Source organism: Amborella trichopoda, chromosome 9 (assembly GCF_054954075.1).
Source record: "Amborella trichopoda isolate Santa Cruz 75 chromosome 9, AtrichopodaSantaCruz75HAP2 v2.0, whole genome shotgun sequence".
NCBI classification, from domain to species: Eukaryota; Viridiplantae; Streptophyta; class Magnoliopsida; order Amborellales; family Amborellaceae; genus Amborella; species Amborella trichopoda.
The window spans coordinates 57,527,565-57,548,706 of NC_142344.1; the positions used below are offsets into that span (position 1 = coordinate 57,527,565).

At 35.2% G+C, this 21,142-nt stretch overlaps 1 protein-coding gene across 11 annotated transcripts; it reads left to right on the plus strand.

Annotated features, from left to right (window-relative positions):
- The first annotated feature begins 218 nt into the window (after positions 1 to 218).
- Positions 219 to 13,774, plus strand: LOC18447665 (alpha/beta-Hydrolases superfamily protein). 11 transcript variants are annotated; one of them, XR_016040251.1, is made up of 12 exons: positions 219 to 413; positions 640 to 712; positions 807 to 934; positions 1,034 to 1,320; positions 1,425 to 1,499; positions 2,220 to 2,345; positions 5,564 to 5,662; positions 7,413 to 7,555; positions 10,120 to 10,228; positions 10,508 to 10,615; positions 12,468 to 12,694; positions 13,074 to 13,774. XR_016040251.1 is itself a non-coding variant. In XM_088846071.1 (12 exons), exons 4-12 carry the CDS (start codon positions 1,282 to 1,284, stop codon positions 13,089 to 13,091), a joined length of 858 nt encoding a protein of 285 aa, XP_088702197.1. In that variant the 5' UTR covers positions 219 to 413; positions 640 to 712; positions 807 to 934; positions 1,034 to 1,281; the 3' UTR covers positions 13,092 to 13,774. The 11 variants fall into 11 exon arrangements, 7 of the variants coding, with proteins under 7 accessions (XP_088702197.1, XP_020531431.1, XP_020531430.1 ...); XR_016040250.1 differs by having other exon boundaries at positions 13,180 to 13,774; XM_088846071.1 differs by having other exon boundaries at positions 12,554 to 12,694.
- Positions 13,775 to 21,142: the final 7,368 nt, after the last annotated feature.

A 21,142-nucleotide genomic window follows, 5' to 3' on the forward strand; every position in this document is an offset into this window, starting at 1 on the left:
CGGATGGATAACTTCAGGTCCAGTTAGATATTTGCCCGACCCGACTGGTTGCCACCCCTAATCATGGCTGGTCGATAAACCCGCTCCTTGTAATTATTAAGCCCAATGGGGAGGCAGGATACTTTCTTTTTTTATTAATTAGCTGGCGGAGAGCAGGCGTGGCTCCCTCTCGCTCTCCTTGGCGCATTTCTCCCGGTTCCAACCACGAGTCAAACGACAACAAACAAAAAGAAAGAAGAGAGAGAAGGTGGTGGTGGCGGCCACATCGGACTGGTGGTGGTGGTGTTAATGGGCGGAAGAGGATCGAGAGAGGAAGAAAATAGGATATCATCATCATGAAGGGGGGTTCCTCCTCTGGGGTGCCTGGGGACTACATCTATTTCAAGTCACAGGTCCCTCTCCACAAGATATCTGTAAGCTCTCTCTTCTCCTCTCCAACCTTAATATCTCGTATGTCGCTCCACAAATCCGCCATCTCAATCTATCTTTAATCGTCTGAGAGTTTCAAGCCAATTAATGTCCCATTTTTCATAAAAAATGCCGATTTTGTTCATTGTTATGTGGTTGTTCGAATTTTGCTTCTCTACTATTTGAGCATGATACCCGTCAATCTCAATTGTACATGGAGCAATGTTTTAGTGGCAGTTGTTTTGGCCGACCCCAAATAGTTGGAAAAGGCTCTGATGATGATGACGATGATCTGTAATTCTTTGTAAGAGCCTTGCTTTTTATTCAACACTGTTTGGCTTCTTTTTAGCACTGATCTGTAATTCTTTATAAGAGCCTTTGCTTTTTATTCAACACAGATTGGCTTATTTTTAGCACTGTGACCGTGAGGCTGGTATTGGACGAGGTTGACATTTTAATTGTTGCAAGTGTTATTTCTCTTTTGCGGAAGCCATCAGTTATAATTGAGCCATTCTCCTTTAGCTGGGTGGGTTAGCTGGATCTAGGACTGTTTTGGTGCAAATGAAATGTACATCCACGGGGAGAAAAAAAAAACTAACAGAAACTTGTCTTTATATATTTTTAGCTCCGAAGGAAATGAAATTGGAAGAGAAAAACAAAAGGAAGAAACTGAAGAATGTGGCCAAGTTTTATGCTGGTTACTCACCTAACACAACTCTTCTCCTTTCTCCGAGCATGGGGCCGGAATGATTGACTTGGGACTGGCCATGGCAAAGTTAAAAAACAAAATGAAAAAAATTAAGAAACACATCTGAAGTTCTGAACTTTTGACCTCGAGGAAAAGGTGATGGTAGTGCTAGCATTGACGAGGCAATGGACATGGTTTATTTAGCTCAAGCCATTGAATTCCGGGTAATTCATCTTCTTCAATTGGTGGTTGATGTGATAGAATCCCACATTTTTTGGTGGTCATGAGAGCTGCATGGAGTCTTTACAGTTCAAAAACATTATGGTAGATAATTATGGGCTGCGATGGCTTCCAATATGGCAGGATGTATTTGAATGCAGTCCCAAAAACTTACTTTTCCATGGTAAGATGTCTCATTTCAAATGTCTGCATATGGTTTCTGGTTCTCTTTTCAAAGAACGGATGGGGAAATTGATTTTTGGCTTTCTTTTATCAAATGCAAATTTTTTGGAGACCCAGCATTTCTGTCAAAGTTTGTGCACTTGCCTGCCTCCAGCAGTGGCTTAAGTTGTTCAATATGCTGAATCCATTATAAGATCTTAGTATTTTTTAATGATTGGGAGGAGGTTTATCATGTGTCATCGTACTAGTTACTTTTCTGGAGTCTGAATCCATATGCTTATGTTACACCTATGGAATGCCTTTCATTTCAGTAATAATACTAGAACCCCATGCAATTCACCAATCAGGAACTAGCATGAAGCTTATGAGTTCTTACTTTTTGAGTGTGCTATGAGAAGATTATGCGGTTGCATGGTGGTGTGTTTCCAGCAACACATCAAGTGAACTGATTTACCTTCATATGAAATTGTTCTGGCTTTTGGAACATAATAACTATTTCATTGATCTAGTCATGTAAAGCAACATATTATTGAACTGAATGATTCTCTCTAATTTATGTACTGATGTTCTATTTTAGTGGTCTGTTTAATAAATGGATTTTCTTTTTCTGCTAATTTTTATTTCAGAGTGGAAGTTGCTTATTTTGGGCCTATGTTGGCTGTTCATTACGTTTAATTAGTTTTCCAGGTGAACTAATATGCACTGCTTCTTGCTAACACAGATTGGATCAAAACAATGGAGATATTATGATCATGGTCCAAAGGTTGTGCCTCCACTTATTTGTCTACCGGGCACAGCAGGAACTGCTGATGTGTACTACAAGCAAATCATGTCATTGTCAATAAAGGTACTATGTATATACTTTTTGGTTGGGGGTGGGGAGTGGGGCTGGTTTTAGTTTTATTTATTTTTCTATTATCTATGAAAGCACTGTTATTGAGAATAAGATATTGATTTGTTTTTATGGTGTTAATTAGTGATAAGGTATTTTTGAAGTACCAATGAACCTAGGACATGAGAGGCCCTTTTCTGTGAACTATACATTATTCAAGAGTAACAAATATGCAACATTCTTTTAAATGAATGCATCACCCTTGTGATTCAAAGAGAAGATGTCCAACCACGAAATCCACTCTGATCAGACATGCCTTGATTGGCTCACAAAGGGTCATGTTGCTTGCTTCTGTATGAATTTCCAGGGACTTTATCATTTTGATACCCACCTATCGCTAATCTCAACTATTTTAAATCCCTGGCAATGGCGAAGCACACAAACTACTAGATAGCCGATCCAACCATCAAGTCATGTTGAGGATCCCCCCTTCATTGATCAAAGACATCTCAAAATGGGAAGATTTGTATTTTTATGGATTTTCTAGTGTTTCAAATGCTGAAATCCTCATTGTCGTTATGTACCAATAGAGGATATCACTGATTGCCTCTTTGAAAGCGCCCTTGAAATTTCCAAGGCCTTACGTGGTCCTTTAGTTGGGTTTTGGGGCTTGGGATGACCAGAAGATGCTCCTTTCAAAACCCAGTTCAGGAGAGAATACATGACGTTACTTTGTCCTCCTTAATTATATTATATTAATCTTCATTGCGTTTCATTGTCCTCTTCACACTGTTTTCTTCTCAATTATTTGGGAGTCTAATGAGCTCGTAGACTCCCTAACATGGGAAGGAAACTCCCAAACATCTTTAATAATAACCATTTTTGAGGCCTAAGGTTCTTAGAAACTGGCTAAGTCTTACATATAGATTTGGTTTTGTACAGGAGAAATATACATGCACACATTTTTTAATCAATGAATACTGTTAACAGTAAAAAAAATGGAAAGAAAATCATCCACAAGGAAGTTTTACTTTCATTCACTTTACAAACAACATTTCGAACATATTGTTGTCTCATTTGATTATAAAAACTGAACGATGAAGATCTTGTTAATCTAGAAATCAATGAAATAGAGCGAGAACTGTTCCTTATTTGTCGAACCTATCATAACCTGCAAATCAATGAACTATAAAAACAAGTGCTCCTCATGTATTAAACCTGTGTTCCCCTTGTCTAAAGACAGTGAATCATAAGCCACACCTGGATGGAGCAACATCTTACATGCAAACGGATGGTTGAGAGGAAGCCCCCGTTACTGTAGAGGAGTGGATGTTTCCTTGTAATTTGCTTAAAGGGAATGACATGAATTTGACTCAATAAAAATCCTATCCTCAAGGTACCAAGTGACAATGATATCACAACCAATATTAAAAATTGTGGTCCTAAATTCACCTCAAACAAAGTCATGTAACTCATTTGCCACACATGATGAAATGACGAGAATATGAACTTGAGTTTGCATCTCTAAAAATGTTGTATATGCCTAATTGTGTAATTTTAGCTTGTTGCTGCTAGATGTACATAAGGTTTCCATAGAATGTCTTGGATATGTTGTTCATATCATGTACGAAGATTTTGAAGAAACAGTGAATATAAACAATTGTACAGTATTGACCATGTTAATGCAGCAATATCCTTTAAAGAGAAGTACAAGAATCGTTGTAGCTGCAGAGGCTAGTTGTGCATTACTAGACCGATAACTTCTTGTGGAAAGCATGTTATGTCTAACAACTGCTTTGATATTAAAAACCTGATATAGGAAAATTTGAGGGAACAGTTAAATCAACAAGAAGCAAAGCTAAACACAAGCATAATTCAAAGAAACATAGGGTTTTTTCTCCATACCCTAAGCTGGGGTTCTAAAAGCTTACGCTTTTTCTCTTTCAATTCCCAAAAATCATGTGGAATTGACCCCCTCAAGGCCCCACACACCTCTTATATATTATAATTTAGTGTTTCAAGTGCAAAAACTGTCCAAACAAATAACACATTGACCCATATATCCCAACTTAACTTAAAATTTGTAATGACAGTTTTACCCCTGTGAAGAATACATAAGAACAGTATTCGTGAATAGTATTTATGAAGTAAAAAAAAAACACTCCTAGAATCCCTAAAAAACTAAAAAAACCCTAGAAATAAGCTCTAAAACTAAAACTATAATATACATCCTTTAAAGTTGAATAAAAATAAAAAATAAGAATAATTTTGCCCTCCATAAAAAACACAGACACATTTGCTGTGAAAATTTCATTTCAGGACCAATATATGGGGCAGAGATTGATCATTGACTGAAACTACAGATTAAAAGATAGTTGTTATCAGTGTTCAAAGTTCAAACTTGGTGGCTGGCTTGGTCATGGGCAAAAATAGGTTAAGTCACTGAGTTGTAGAGTTAACTAGGAAAAACTCCACAAGTTTTGCAAATTTCATATGGGGAGTTCTATAAAGAATGGGTCTATAATGGGAATCAAACTTAGTTCGTCAAATGAAGGATACTACAGCGCTACCTCATTGGCAACACCATGAATCTGTTCATAGTAACATCAATAATTATGAATAACCTAGTAATACTCGTATACATCCAGGGTGTTATATTTATAAAACTTGCTACCTTGTCAGGTCGAGTGGACTTGAGCAAGTTTTTACAACTCAAAATGATTTTTTATTCATTGGTTGTTATAAATGCCCCTGATATCAATTTTTAGCATTTCCTGTTTCTTATCCCTGCTTTAGGGTGAGGATAGCTGGATTCATACATTGATGTTTTTATTCTTTTGGCTTGATGTACGAGTATAAGAAGAATTGAGGTAATGCTTGTATTTATGCGGTGGCATACAAGTCAAATTCCAAAAATATCCAAGAGCATTTTGCGAAAGCAGGCTTGTATTTATTGAGAATATATTTTTATGTTTTTATCATTCTTCTATCTCATTTTTGGGACAGACCCGACTTTCTCTTCTTGAGAACTATTTGATTGCGAGTTTATCACTTCTTATGCATATAGTGCTTATGATATTTAGAAGACCTTATAAAATAAGATACGAGGATATCAAACTGCATAGATCAATTGCCCTCAGCATATTTTTGTAATTTCATGATGTTGATTTTCTTTAGTTTTTTGGAATATAAGGTGTTTTATATTGTAACTAATTTTGCATATCTTTTATCAGGGTTATCGTGTAATTTCTGTGGATATACCTCGTGTATGGAATTACCAAGAATGGGTTCATTCATTTGAGAAGTTTCTGGATGCAATTGATATTCACCATGTAAGTAATTATTGGCTACCTTAACATCTTCTTTAATTGGGCTTCTTCTTCTTCTTCTTTACTTTTCCTTTTTTTGCAGATTTGAATGGTAGCTACTTTTTAACAGCAACATATTATAAATTTTATAATTATAACTAATTACTTATTCAGACAAGAATCGGGCAGTCAGCTATTTTGTGGATGGGCTTGCATAAGAATCTTGTCTTACATAGCTAGCCAGAGTTATTCTTCATTACATAAGCCATTGGAAGCCTTCTAGAACAATCTGACCCAAGAAAATCAAACTAATCCAAGAAAACCCCTGTCATTCAAATTCTTAACTCATCTTCCTACCCTCCCCAAGTGAATGACTGATGGGTTATATGATCATGTATTCTGAGGCTAATAATAGAGACTCATAAGATGGGGGTTGTTGAAATTTTACCGCCCAGTGTTTGATAGACTCAATTCCTTTGTTCTCCTTCCCATTCATTCCAATTGAAATATCATTCAGCCTATTTAACGGGGATCCGCACATCTCATCCTCAGTTCTTGGCCCATGTCGGCAAGCCAAGGGCACAACATGTGTGTCAGACACATTTAAACTTGGACATTTCTTCTTACTCTTTTTCCTTTGATGTCACTAAGATGGGTAGTTAACATCACTTAAATCACCCCCACCCCTCGCTTCCTAAATGAGATATAGATACGAGTGATTGAAAGGCCAGTATTGGGGTTGGCATTTTAGACACATGCATATGTTTCAGATGCTGTCAGATATCTATCTTCATAACTTTGACTTCATAAGCACAACATAACATATGTCTTTCTGGTTGTAGTTTCTTAATGCCTAAAAAACTGTGAGTTCTTAAAGTTGTATTCCCAGTATATATTTTAGGTGCTAACTTCTTTTCATACCGTAGTTTCAATAAATTGTGCATTCTACCTGTTTTTTTACAATGAATGTATATGAAAAACTCTTCCTTGGTCGACCCGTTGCCGATCATGCTAGTCTCAAGCCCGGGTAATGGAGGAGGGTTGTATTAGGTGGGCAGCTAACGTGAAACTTTCCTACAACTTTCCATGAATCTTGAATAGAATAGGGTTCATGTAACCAACTCCAAATAGTTAGGATAAGGCTCCAATAATGATGATTGTAGAATCGATCCTGAAAATGGATATTTGATGGGGTCGTACTATTATATGGTAATCATTCTAATTTTTAAGAAATGTGTTTGTTTGCATGACTGTTTATATCGGCAAGAACTTATATGCATGTGATGTTTGTTGGTTTTTTTTATTGAATTTATTTTTGGTTTAAGCGATTTTGTGCAAAGGGAGGAGTGCTCATTTCTCATAAATTAGGCCTCTTCTTTGGATATATAGATGTAAGGGGAAGAAGGGGATGTAAAGAATGTAAGGAGATGTCACATTATCATTCAATGAGGCTGTAAGGCTTGGGATTATGATGCAATGAGCTTTGTTGATATTTAGAGTTCTTGATGCAATTAGTCAATGGGCATTGGAGTTTTCACTCAGGCCTTGTCATTTAGATGCTCGCAAACTGATACAGACATGATATATATGCCATGTTGTTGTACATAGACAGATATACCAGGTGCACCATAATAAAAAATTGGTCTGTTTGAGATGAAGTTTGTTGAATTCAATAATAATAATTGTTAATGTTATGATTCAGTTCACACTGCCATGAACTCTCGTGATTCACACTAACAGAAATATGAGTAGGTTAATTGAACATTATCAACAGGTTCATCTCTATGGCACATCACTTGGAGGGTTCCTGGCACAACTCTTTGCTCAACATCGTCCTAGACGTGTTCGATCATTGGTGCTTTCAAACTCATTTCTAGAAACTCACCGTTTTGCAGCTGCTATGCCATGGTCATCCATGTAAGTTTTGATTAAAATGATTTTGTCTTTCTTCCTTTCAAAAATGTTTTGTTGCATATTATTAGTTATTAAATTTTTCTTTTCCTAGCAAATGTCTGGTGTTAATGATATGCAGCGGCAATGTTAAAACAAATCAAGTTCTTAAATTACTTGTTTGTAATCATTTATTTGTAGATTCCTTATCCGATATGTTTGTAATCTAGAAAGGGACCTATGAAATTTCTCCTTTTGTCATTTTTCTTAATGTCCTCTTTGTTGGGATTTGTGGTCTTTAAAGGCCTTGAGAGCATGCAAAACTAAAATCAAAGTGAATATGTACTCTAGTGGGAGTGTGGACTTTATGGGACCAATATGGCATTTTATGATTTGTTGGTTGACTCACCTGGGTTGAGCAGTCTAGACGTGGGATTGAGTCCCAAACCCTTATCCTTGGGCATATGCACAACCATTGAGGGCTAGATGGTATGGTCATCCCTCAATAACCATTTCATGGCATGCATACATTATAGTTGTATTATAGGTTGCAACCCAGGATTGCTTGTGTATTTGTGTTGCAGAGAGAGGCACTTGCACTATTGTGATACGTGCACTCATCCTTATAGATATTACTTGCTCTTCAGAGGAACCTATATAACCTACACACTAAATTCATGATCCTGCTATTTATTTGCTAGCTTTGATAGGCCAATCATGAACCCTTGCAATTGAATATCGCTCATGGGTCCTGTTGGGTTGGTTTGAGAAGATAGTCTGTAGGTCTCATATTTTTTAGCATAGGTGGAGTGCCTTGGAAGTCGCATTTTCATGACCACTAGTACCAATTCTCTTATAGAATTATTTATTTGTGATTTGGGAACTTATGATATACTAAGAAGATTTTTTCTTAATTTTATTTATGCCTTTTGGAATTTTTAATTCAATTAAAATTATTATAAGCAATTAAAAATTCATTTTATTTTATAAACATTGATTTGGGATATTGATGGAATTTATAAAATATTTTAGGGCATGTGGAATTAGTGGGACCCAAGTGGAGTGGCCTAAGGCTACGACCGCCACTTATGGACACCCGGTGTGACAGCCCACATGGGACCTAAGTCCCACACGGCTAGGCTCTCATTCTCTCTCCTAGTGTGTTAAGGAGTTGGTTGTGGGAGAGAGATTTGGAGAGATGGATTAGATTTTGTTAAAGATACCTTTATAACAATACAAAGATAAGGATTCATGAAGAATATAGACTTGTAACGAATAATTGTTTCTAGAAGATCTAGAGTCCTAATTCTACAGGAACTTGGATTTTATGGATAAAGACTAATCCTAATAGAGCTAGAAGAGAATATGGGTCAAGTATGTAAGGGATAATGGTTCTTGGATTCCTCCCTTCATCATGATGGCTAATCTAGGAATTGGATGGCACAGATTTAAACACTCTTCACCTCACAGATTACCTTGGACTCCTTGGTTAAAGCTGCATCCTTGGACTCCTTGGTTAAAGCTGCATCCTAGTTGAAGATGGCAACCTCGGACCCAAGGTGGCCGTATAGACACACACCCCCCCCCCCCCTCCCCGCCCCGCGGTCCATTTCCAGCACCTTTTTTTTTCTAGAACTCTCTCTCTCTTTCTCCACACGCCTACCTCTCTCTCAGTGTTTTATATCAGATAGATTTCCGAGTATTCCGCTCTCTCTCTCTTCCATTTCGGTTGGCATGCACCACCTAAGGCAGTCTAGAGAGGCAAGCACAACTCACTATTGTGAGGTGTGGTGCCACAATGTGGTGTACCCCAAGTTTAAAGGGTTGAAAAGAAGCCTTAATGTTTTCGGAGGGTTGAAAATAAACTCTGGATCTCATGTATATGCTCTCAGCCCGAGTTTGAGTTAGAGTTTGCCATGGCAGCTTCCCATCTTGTGAGAGGATTCAACAAGACCATCGGATCACTGTGCCAACGGTTAGATAATTGGGAGTGGGGTATACTAAGTTCTATAGAGGTAATCCTGTGTGCAGTTTGTAAGTTGCTTCCTAGTTCTTCATTCTTATTTTCTTGTTCATTGATTCATAAAGATATTGTAATATCATTCTTTGAATGAAGTTTATATTTTAAGGCAGTAAAATTGTGATCCTTGTTTAAAGTAGGGATTTATTTTCTGTTTTTGCATGGTAATTGGCACCTATAAGTGGAATTTGCCTATAAGTGGAATTTGCCTGTCTTAATAAAAGAAAAAGAAATTTTTTGAATTTATACACTGGGCAGTTCTACATAGCCAACGTTTCACTTTTGCTTGTTCACGTAGTTTGTAGCAGTAACATTCTCTTCAGTGACAAGTGTTCCTTGTGCATCACTTTCTTGTGGTATGGATTCTTATGATGCATGAGTGACTTTTGAGCCTGAATCCACACATTGTTGTTGGCAATCTTCTTTATCATGAAGTTGAATTAGTGAATAATACATGTTCACTGGTTCAGTTGTTCTTTGTCAGTTTGGATACTTAATTTTATTTTCCTTGTTCTATTGCCAATCTTGCTAAAGATATGCTAATCATTGTACTTTTTAACTTCTGTTGCAGTGTTAGTTGGACACCATCATTTTTGTTGAAGCGGTACATTTTAACAGGGATTCGTGATGGACCACATGAACCATTTATTGCGGATTCTGTAGATTTTGTAGTATGCCAGGTAATGTCATACTCTAACTCTAATATTTAACTGCCCTAGTTTCCACCTAAGGAAGCCATCATCGTCATCGTCAAAGCCTTTTTCCAACTAATTGGGGTGGTTGTAGTATAGTGATAAGTATTCCCGCCTATCACCTAGAGAAGTAAGATGTTATTTTATTTTGTCAAAGAATGCCTGCTTCTAATTATTTTACCACTTAGCGAGAACACTACCTTCTTTCTGTTTTTCGGAGAAGCTAGTTTAATCTCTATATTACTGATCATATTTAATTTAACACAGCTTGAGACACTGTCAAGAGAGGACCTGGCCTCAAGGTTGACTCTAAACTCTGGAGCGGCTTCAGTTGGGCGCCTGACTCTGTCAGATTCATTCATCACTATAATGGATGTATGTAACTGCAATCCGTTGCATTTTGTGATGGCTGTATGTACAATATACATATGTTTGTCTCCTCTTTCATGATCCATTGATTGTGTGGATAAAAAAATGATCTAGTAAATCATATCATCACCATCTTCTTATAATGTTGTCACATTCCCTTTTGTATTATTAGTTTCTAAACTCAAGAGGTGCGATGCTTGTGTTGCATATTTAGGATTCCGACTTTCCTTTAATTGCCGAAGGGAAGAGCCATATACAAAATAAACTATATGTATATATTAAATTATCTTAATTAAACTGCAAGGAACACATTATTTGAAATACTTCTGCAATGATATTTACCTTTTATGTTTATATGCTCCTGTCAGCGAGTTATGTTATTTGCAAAATTTTATATTGTGTAAATATGAAAAAAGATAACATAGATTCAGGATTCATAGAAAGTTTTGGAATAGTTTTACATTGGCTGCCTACCTAACATGACCCACACCGCCTTTACCTATGCTAGGGACAGGTTAAGGGGAAGTTTAAGGTCCTCACCCTTCTTAGCACAATGAAAAAATATAATGTTGTATTTTTTTTTTCTATAATAGACATGGATTAGTTTTAATGTTTTTTCTTGCCATTCTCTTCATTATTGTGTTGTGAGGCGTGCCGTTTATTTTTCCCCTCAATTGAAATCTGCATAAATTCACTGAGAAACGTGTATAAACTAGTCATCCTCCACTTTAAAGATTTTACACAGTATTAATGATTTTGGGTTAAAGATTTATGTAGTATTAGTGATTCTGGGTGTGGCACAGGGTGCCTGAGGTTTTGAAAATCCTAAAACCATTTCTTGTTGTATAGACTGATATTTGAAAGTCTTTTCTTCCGCGTTTCTTCTACTGTTCCTCAATCAACTATTGACCAAGAGAAAAAAAAATGTGAAAGGTGGGACTGGTCTCCTGATGTTGCAGCATGTATGGCTCATATGTGTGGGGCATTTTCCGTGCTGAAATCCTCTCCATCCCTTCAAAGATTATTTGGTTGCCTTTCAAACGTTGTCTTCTCCATATGCACACAATCTATTAGGTTTTAGTCAGATCCCACACCCTCAATTGCATAGTCCTGTTTCCTATGTTAGATTTTCAAGTTATATGGCCCAGTGAGTTGAGACTTGAGACTCATTCTCAGGTCGGGAATTGCAAGCATGTTGAGTCTATGAAAGAAACAAAGTAGGGTCCCTGACCTGGTGAGACTCGGATTAGTCTCAGGGTTTAGGAACCGGGCACCCTGCCTGAGAGACTCGGGTGAGTCTGAGCCACTCGGGTGAGTCTGAGCCTAACCATTGAGTATTTTAATCACTAGTATGGCCTATAAGAAAGGAATCTGAAACTCTACAATAAAATACGTAAAAAGTTGTGTAGGATGTTCCTTTTAGGTGGTTTTTGGGATACAGTCCTGATTAAGAAGGTCCTTGTCTTTTTAGTGCTGTTTAAACTGTCATCTATTGGATTGGGTTCTGATATGAAAATAATGGCACTCTCTACCAGTTTAACTTTCCTTGTTGTAACCAGATGTCCGACATGCTTTGATCCCATTGCAAAAGCCTGAAACATTTAGTTGGTAATGAGTTTGGCTTGTGAAAAAGCATAAAAAATTTCAACCGGTTATTGCTTTCTCTATTTGCCCTCTTTTATCCTGGTTATCAGTGCTCACACAGTTGCTAGTGCCATAGTTTCTCTTATACATGGACACCTCTTACTGTGTAGTATCTAAATTGGTTGCCTTCCATGAATCTGTTGTATATAACTTGAAATATTGAAAGAATTTGTGTTCCTTTCTCTCTAAAGATAGCCTTTTAATGTGGGTTCAGGTGATTGGGCGATGTGTTAAAAATAGGCTCAGTCAATATATTGTCTCCACTGATTTGCGTTTTAAGGCAGCAGCATTTACTTGCAGACAAATGATTACTGTGCTATTCCTCAAGAACTGAAGGATCAGGTGGGAGAACGGTATCCAGGTGCAAGGCGTGCAATCCTGAAGACAGGAGGCGATTTTCCATTTCTTTCACGCCCGGATGAGGTCAACCTACACCTTCAGGTATGTTAAAATAAGGGATTGTATACAATGAGACCATTTACCTTTGATACAACGTGGTCACAATTACTTACTATCATCCGATGTGAAATTTGATAGATTGGATGTGTCAGTTTGAAAAATTTTCTTTTGAAGTTTGAGCTTGGTTAATGGAACAATTGCAGCCACCCAATTTCACATCCACTGGTTAAGATTAATGTGACCACTTTGTACCAAAGATAAATGATCTCATTCTATACTTTCTCTTAAAACAATTGTAATAAATTTGACATTTCTCTATAAGCTTCAGTCTTTGTAAAACACGATAACACAAACCAATTTGTGTAACTAGTGCCGAAGGGTCATTTGAATGCATTGTTTAATCATCACTTCCAATTTTTAGGAAATTGTGTTAGAATAGTCTTGGACAGAGAAACAATTTGGATGACAATCTATGACAAGGTTTAGGAGAATTATTGTTGAAGTGGCTGACGAGTGGGAATGAACAGCTGCATATGAGACGGGTTGGAGTGGAAGGACAGCCTGACTTGGTTAAAGGCATGTCATCGGGTAGTTCCGGAAGTGCGCCACCCAAAGAGGATGACAACAACATGGGCGACAAAAAGAAAGATGATGATGTCAATGACCCTTCTGCAGGAAGTGGAGGCGGCTCTCAAAGTAGCGATGCTCCAAATCCTCCTCTTAGCCCTCCCGATTCGGACCCTGAAACTCATGACTTGGACGTACAACATGCCTCACCTGGTACCTGTAGCAGTACAACAGCATGCACTCCTTCCATCATGGCACAAGTAGCCGTCCCCGCTTGGCTGCTTCAAGTACATGTTGTGGGGGAGGAAAAGCAATTCATTATGGTTCACATTGCGGCAGTGCCTCTAGTCTCTTTCATCATCAATTTATATGTGAGGCTGCAGTTATACTTTACTTTGAGCCTTTGTTGACAGTGTAGAAATTGGATAGTTAAACGGTCTTGTAAAGTGAAATCCTTGGTTATCTTTTCTCCACCACCTCAACTCATAGCTTGGAATAGTTCTTTGATCTAAATGTTGATATATGTGCCGAGATTTCTTTCGTGGCTTGCATTAATTTTGAGTGGTAATTTTGTCTCTCTCTCTCTCTCTCGTTTTTTCTCTCTCTCTCGCTCTCTCTCTCTCTCTCTCTCTCTATATATATATATATATATATATATATATATATATATATATATATATATATATATATATATATATATATAGCATCTAAACAACGCCTATAGGCGAAATGCTAGAGTGATTTTGCCCATAGGCTAATTGCCATCCAAAAAAATCGGACAGCGTTTGTTTTTTTATCATCACGGACCTATTATGTCTATGACGGCACTTGTAGCGGTCAAACAATTCATGCAGAATCGCAAGGGACGGCGCTGTCCATGCAGGCTCCTTTCAATAAACTGTCACGGACATAACAAGTCCGTGACGAAGGCAAAACAGTATAGCAATTCGCCTATAGACGTTTTTTAGGTTTTTTCATATATATATATATATATATATATATATATATGAAAGATACTACAAAGGGCCTATAGGCAAAAATGAACAGTGATTTCGACTATCTTTATCACCATCCAAAATTCATCGTACAGTCATAGTTGTCCGCTAGCATTTCAATTTTTACTTTTTTTTACTAATCGGAGTGAGCTAAAATTTAGAATGTGTGTACATCTTTGTGAGACGCACTTAATAAAAATATAAAAAATCTAATTCGTAAAAAAATAAATTGACCAAAATACCTTTATAAATTTTTACGGGTATTTTGATCAATTTATATTTTACAAATTATTTTTTTCATATTTTTATTAGGTGCGTCTCTCTAAGATGTACACACGCTCCAATTTCAAGTAATTTAGATTTGCAGAAAAAAAAATGAAAAATGAAACACTACCGGACAACTGTGACCCTGCAATGAAGTTTGAATGGTGATGAGGGTAGAGGAAATCACTGTTCTCTCTCTCTCTATCTCTCTTTCTCTCTCTCTCTCTCTCTCTATATATATATATATATATATATATATATATATATATATATATAGCATCTAAACAACGCCTATAGGCGAAATGCTAGAGTGATTTTGCCCATAGGCTAATTGCCATCCAAAAAAATCGGACAGCGTTTGTTTTTTTATCATCACGGACCTATTATGTCTATGACGGCACTTGTAGCGGTCAAACAATTCATGCAGAATCGCAAGGGACGGCGCTGTCCATGCAGGCTCCTTTCAATAAACTGTTACGGACATAACAAGTCCGTGACGAAGGCAAAACAGTATAGCAATTCGCCTATAGACGTTTTTTAGGTTTTTTCATATATATATATATATATGAAAGATACTACAAAAGGCCTATAGGCAAAAATGAACAGTGATTTCGACTATCTTCATCACCATCCAAAATTCATCGCACAGTCATAGTTGTCCGATAGCATTTCAATTTTCATTTTTTTTCACTAATCGGAGTGAGCTAAAATTTAGAATGTGTGTACATCTTTGTGAAACGCACTTAATAAAAATATAAAAAATCTAATTCGTAAAAAAATAAATTGACCAAAATACCTTTATAAATTTTTACGAGTATTTTGATCAATTTATATTTTACAAATTATTTTTTTCATATTTTTATTAGGTGTGTCTCACTAAGATGTACACACGCTCCAATTTTCAAGTAATTTAAATTTGCAGAAAAAAAAATAAAAATTGAAACACTACCGGACAACTGTGACCCTGCAATGAAGTTTGAATGGTGATGAGGGTAGAGGAAATCACTGTTCATTTTTGCCTATAGACGTTGGGAAGAGTTATATATATATATATATATATATATATATATATATATATATATATGAGGTCAACCCACCACTAACTAAATGCTCAATGGATAATATTGAATCTAAGCTAATTCAATGGTCACAATTGCATTTTTTTTATTTATTTACATATTTAAATCACTTGAAATTTAAAGCTTTTACTCTTGAAAAATAAAATTAAAAATATAACAAAAATAATAATTCACAAAAATTTGGACCTGTCTTCTATGGCAAGGGCATCACCCATTCTCCCTTATCATTTGTTAGATCGGTTGAGGAAGTGGTCCCCTACTCATAGTGGACTGAAATATAAGAGGTCATGCCGTGACACCTATCACCTAATAGAGAAGTGTTTGAAAGCATTATAGCGAAAAAAAAAAAGAGAAAAAAGTAAAAACTTATCAGAAGAATCAAAGGCACTTGACAAGTTTACCTGCTTTAAATTTAAACTCAATGTTAGTAGGATTGTTATTTGCATTACATTTTAGGGAAAATATCTCCTTACTTTTTATTTTTTACTTTTATTTTTCATCAAACTCAAGATTTGAAAATGTTACTTGTAGCATAAAATCTTCATTTTTTCTATCTTGCAACCCCTTTACTCCTTTTATCATTAATTTTTGACCCACACAAATACTAAAATGACACCTATCTCTCAAGGCACTCTCTCTTAACACCTCATTTATCTCTTTTTAGTGTTTAAAGTTAACCATCTCTACATCTTCACTGTCTCCTCTCTCTCTTTAAAAATAAAATCACATACTCTAAAAAAAAATCCAAAACACCTCTCTCTCTAGAATCATTCTCTCTCTCTCTCTCAAACTTCCATTTCTCTCTTTGATACCCAAAGTGCAGGGACACTCTACATTGTATCTTTTTCATCTCTCTTAATAATAGATATAATCTGATTAGAGGCCATTTTGCTAAACAAGATTTAAATAAAAACTGTGCAAATGACCTACATCGTTGGAACAAACTATCGGCGGTACAATTTCTACCGTTGTATCATCTTTTTCTCTCAACTCTCCCTCTCTCTCTCTCTCTCTAGACATTTCTAAAGGAAAAATAATGTGATGTTTCTGAATGGTGCAATAAATTGCAAAGGCCTAGTGAAGGGTAATTGGGTTTCTGAATTTTATGTTTTCTCTCAAGTTCTCTTTGTTATTTCTAGAGAGAGAAAAAAGTTGGTGTAGAGCTGTTTTAGAGAGATTAAGGGAGAGGTTTTAGAGAAAAGGGTAAATGGTTGTTTGAATTTCTTGTTTTTTCAAGTTTCATGTGTTACTTTTTGAGGAACGAGAGAGGAGAGAGAATAGTTTTTGTTTAGTTGTTGCATTTTTTGTAATTGGATATGGTTTTACAGCATGCAAAAATGGCATCCGCTTCAATCCCCATCAACAACTCTGACAAAACCATCCATCCCAAAGAGAAGAAGAAGGTTCTCTCTTTCTCTCTCTATATCTCTCCTACCATAATCTTCTCTCCATCTTCAAACTTGGGCTATCTCTATCTCTTTTCACAAATCTTTGATGCATGGCGAAATCATTTTGGCGTCTCTTTGTTGTTTTGCACAGGTTCATCGGTCAGCAAAACTAAAGTAGTGCAAGCTCGATGTTTGTCGTGAACAATGGCTAACCCAAGGTTCACAATCTGTTCCAATTCTTTCACGAAATTAGGGATTTTCTCTCCCTATAAATTTTGTAACACGCATTTAAGAGATTCCCCAAATTCATGTTTCTTTTAAAAAAATTCATGAAATGCATGAATTCATGTTTCTTTTAAAATAATTCCATTGCTGCTTTGCAAAACATGACACTTTGTTATTTTTTTGTTTTTACAAGGAAGAACAATGTTTTTATGTTTTTACATGGAAGAACAATGTTCCCAATGAGAACATGGCACTTTATTTGACTGTCTTTCGTTTTTACAAGGAAGAACCATGTTCCCAATGGTAGTGGTAATGGACATTCATGTTCTAATGCCTAAGAGAAGATAAAGATTTGAATGAATTACCAGAGAGAGAAGAGAAAGTAAACAGAAAGAGGATTGGAAGACGGATAAAATTGAAGAACTTTAAAAAAAAATTAGCAGTTTTTGAATAAGGGGCACAAGCAAGAACCTAGGTTAGAGAAAAAGAGCACCGATTGATTCATGGAAGACCTGAATAGTAGAGGTTGCACATAGATCAAAACCTTACTAAGCTGCACAGAGTTTAGACAGAAAAACCCTAAAACTAGGATGGAATACAGATAGAGAGAACTTGAGGTTTGAGAGAGAATGGTAGAGGTTGCACATAGATCAAAACCTTATCAAGCTGCACAGATTTTAGACAAAAAAAAACCTAAAACTAGGATGGATTACAGAAAGAGAGAAATGGAGGTTTGAGAGAGATAGATGGTGATTATAGAGAGAGATGTACTTTGGGTTTTTTAGAGAGTGTGGTTTTATTTTCAGAGAGAGAGGAGACAGAGACGATATAGAGAGAGTTAACTTTGAGAACTAAAAAAAGAAATAGTGTAGACACACTAAACCATACTCAACCCCAAACTATAGTCCAGCCCTAAATATTTTGAGAATATACCTAAGATCCTATTTTAGAAAGCTAAACATCAAAGCTAAACATCCTTAGAAAGCTAAACATCCTTAGAAATCCTTAGAAAGCTAAACATCCTTATAAATCCCAAATCCTTATCTTAAGAAACTGAGACATCCATAATAGGTAGGTTCCTAGGACTATTTTTCAAACGGATTGTTTTACATCAAAATTGGCAAAAAAAAAAGAAGAGAGAGATCTCATATCCGAGAAAAATCTCTGTAAGGTGGTATGGGTGTCAAGGTTCCTTCTTTTTTCTTCTTCTTCTTTTTTATTTTTTATTTATTACTTCTTAATTTTATCATCATTTAGTTTTATTGTTTTGGTGGTTATTTTATTCTTGTTTTCTTTTATTTTAATTTCTCTTGGATTTCACACTTTGTAAGCCAACTCGATCGACTGCAAAGAATATGTTTTTAATGTTGATTTATTTATAGATATGAATTCGACGGAACCCACCTATCTTAACTCTTTAAATATTAGTTTTAGACACGATAAACGGATCGGACTTTGATTAGTCTTTCCAATTTCAAATTTGCATGTAAATACACATCTATATTAAACTTTGTGCAGTCTGCAACAAATATTATATAACAAAATTAAAGATTTATAGTTTTTAAACTTTTGCATTATATTACATCATGGGTCTTAATGGGTTCCCTTAAGATCAAACTGTATACTTGATCCATAAAAATAAATAAATAAGTAAATAACTATTTAGCAGTATATGACATATTTAGAATTTAAGCTCTACTTTTCAATGAGCAATTTAAAAGGAAAGAAATTGAAATTTAGGATTTTATTAGGATATTGTGGTGGGGGATCATATATCCAAGGGAACGTACTATCAATTTGCATAGTTTCTTAAATTATATCATTTCCTCGTAAAGTAGGCTGATTTTCTTTCTCTTTATTTTTACTTTAGCAGCTTTTTCTTGGACTTTTTATTTATTTATGTTTCAATTCATCCACCTCTTAAATATTATTTATTATATAATATACAAAGCGATCTCCATAATTTTTGTGTTAATCCCCTCGTTATTGCAATTAATAAAGCCAAAAGATTTCCTCCTGTGGGAGGATACTATCAATTTCCTCTCTCGAGGCGAAATATAGTGGATATTTTTTTTTCCAAATAAACTCTTTATATATTAGAAAAACTTATACCTCATTGACTAAATTTCATTTTTTTTAGAGACCGTGTAATTTTTGACAGACTAGCTCTAATGGGCCCTTTGGTACCTGGAAATATATTACCAATTAAATATATTACTGTTGTAATACATTACTAGCGTAATACATTTTCTGAAAATGAATTATTGTTATTTGGGTAGTATATGGGTACAACTTGAGAAATATATTGTTATTGTTTGGTTACTTTCAGAAGAAATATGGGAAATGAATTACAGTCATTTTGGCTTGAAGATATTGCATGAATTTTACCTATAGTAATGTGCTTTTTTGTATGGTTTTAATATTTTCCTTTTCAAGATAAAATATCAATTAAAATTAAAACTACCGAACACATCCTCAATTTATATCATGATATCAATAGTTACATTGAAAAAAATCTACCAAGACTGAGACATTTATTCATGTTATATGGCAAAACTAATCCACACAAATTTGATGTGGATATGACCTAAACTTTGTGAAGGGAAAAAATGAATGGCAACACCATCTTCCAAATCTCACGCCGAGGCCTGATAGGCACAAACACTAGATCATTCAAATCAAATAAATGCACTTGCCTATAAACTATCACTACATATGGCATAACTAGAATGTCAACCACAGTCAAAAGAAGTGAAGTTTTGAGCAATAGAAAGAAGAGGGTGTTATATTAATAATATTTTTATAACTTTTATTCATTTCTAATTATAAAAACAAAGCTATAAATTAATATTAATATTATTTTTAACTAAAAATTTAAAATAAAAATATTGTTCAATTGTGAAATGCTATTTTTATTATATGATTTTAAGAAATTGATCATAATACACATTATTTTTTAACTACTTAATATTTTGCCCTCTTTCTAATATGTTAATTCAAAATTATGTATTTCACGAGCATATTTTTATATTAAATTAAAGTACATTACTTAAAGGGCTGTATTGGCTTCATTTTATGACACATGTATGAGGTTTTGATTACAAGTGAAGCTAGAGACTAAAAAGTGATAAATATATATTAGCTATATATATTATATATGTATAAACTATAGAGAGAAAGGGGGGAAGAGTTTCATTTTGGAACACCTGTTCAAAGTTTTGTTTGGATGTGAAGAGATGAGGAAAAATATTTATATTATATGTATACATAAAGTGAGAGATAGGAAGCAATATCTATATTATATGTATACATAAAGTGAGAGATGGGAAGAAAGAAAGAGCTACACTTTCAGGAGAGAACAATAAAGAGGTTTGGGTGTCGGACATCAAAAACACTATTATGGAGCAAATGAATACTCTCTTGGGGCGTAGCCGGTAATACATTCCTTACCCTTTTGAGTGGAAAATATATATTTTTCTTTTGGCATAATAATAGGTAATATGTATCTTTTTCCCATTTCTTCGTTAATTACCTAAACGCTTGAAATGGAGGATTTTTCGAAAATCCATTTCCCCGTAATGGATTTTCAAGTACCTAAAAGTCCATAAGGAAATGTTGTTTTAATGTTGAAAAAACCTCTAATCGATCATCTCGACATCGAGATGTATGAATACGAAAAAAAAAAAAAAGATTTTGAGTCCCAAAAACAGTGCATCTTGCGATACATTATCTAAACCGTCAATTTTCAAGATTTTCATATGTTTATAGATCTACTTGATTTTAACCATTTTTGGGGTTTAAATTTTATAATTAGATATGAAAATAGATTTTGAGATAGTCCTAAGAATTTGTTTCACAAAATTACATGTTTTGATGAAATTTGGAAGTGCACCTTAATTGGATTGTTTAAGGTTGCAACCTTATAGAAACTATACCCAACACATTATAAAAATATTAAAAAATATTTCTCAT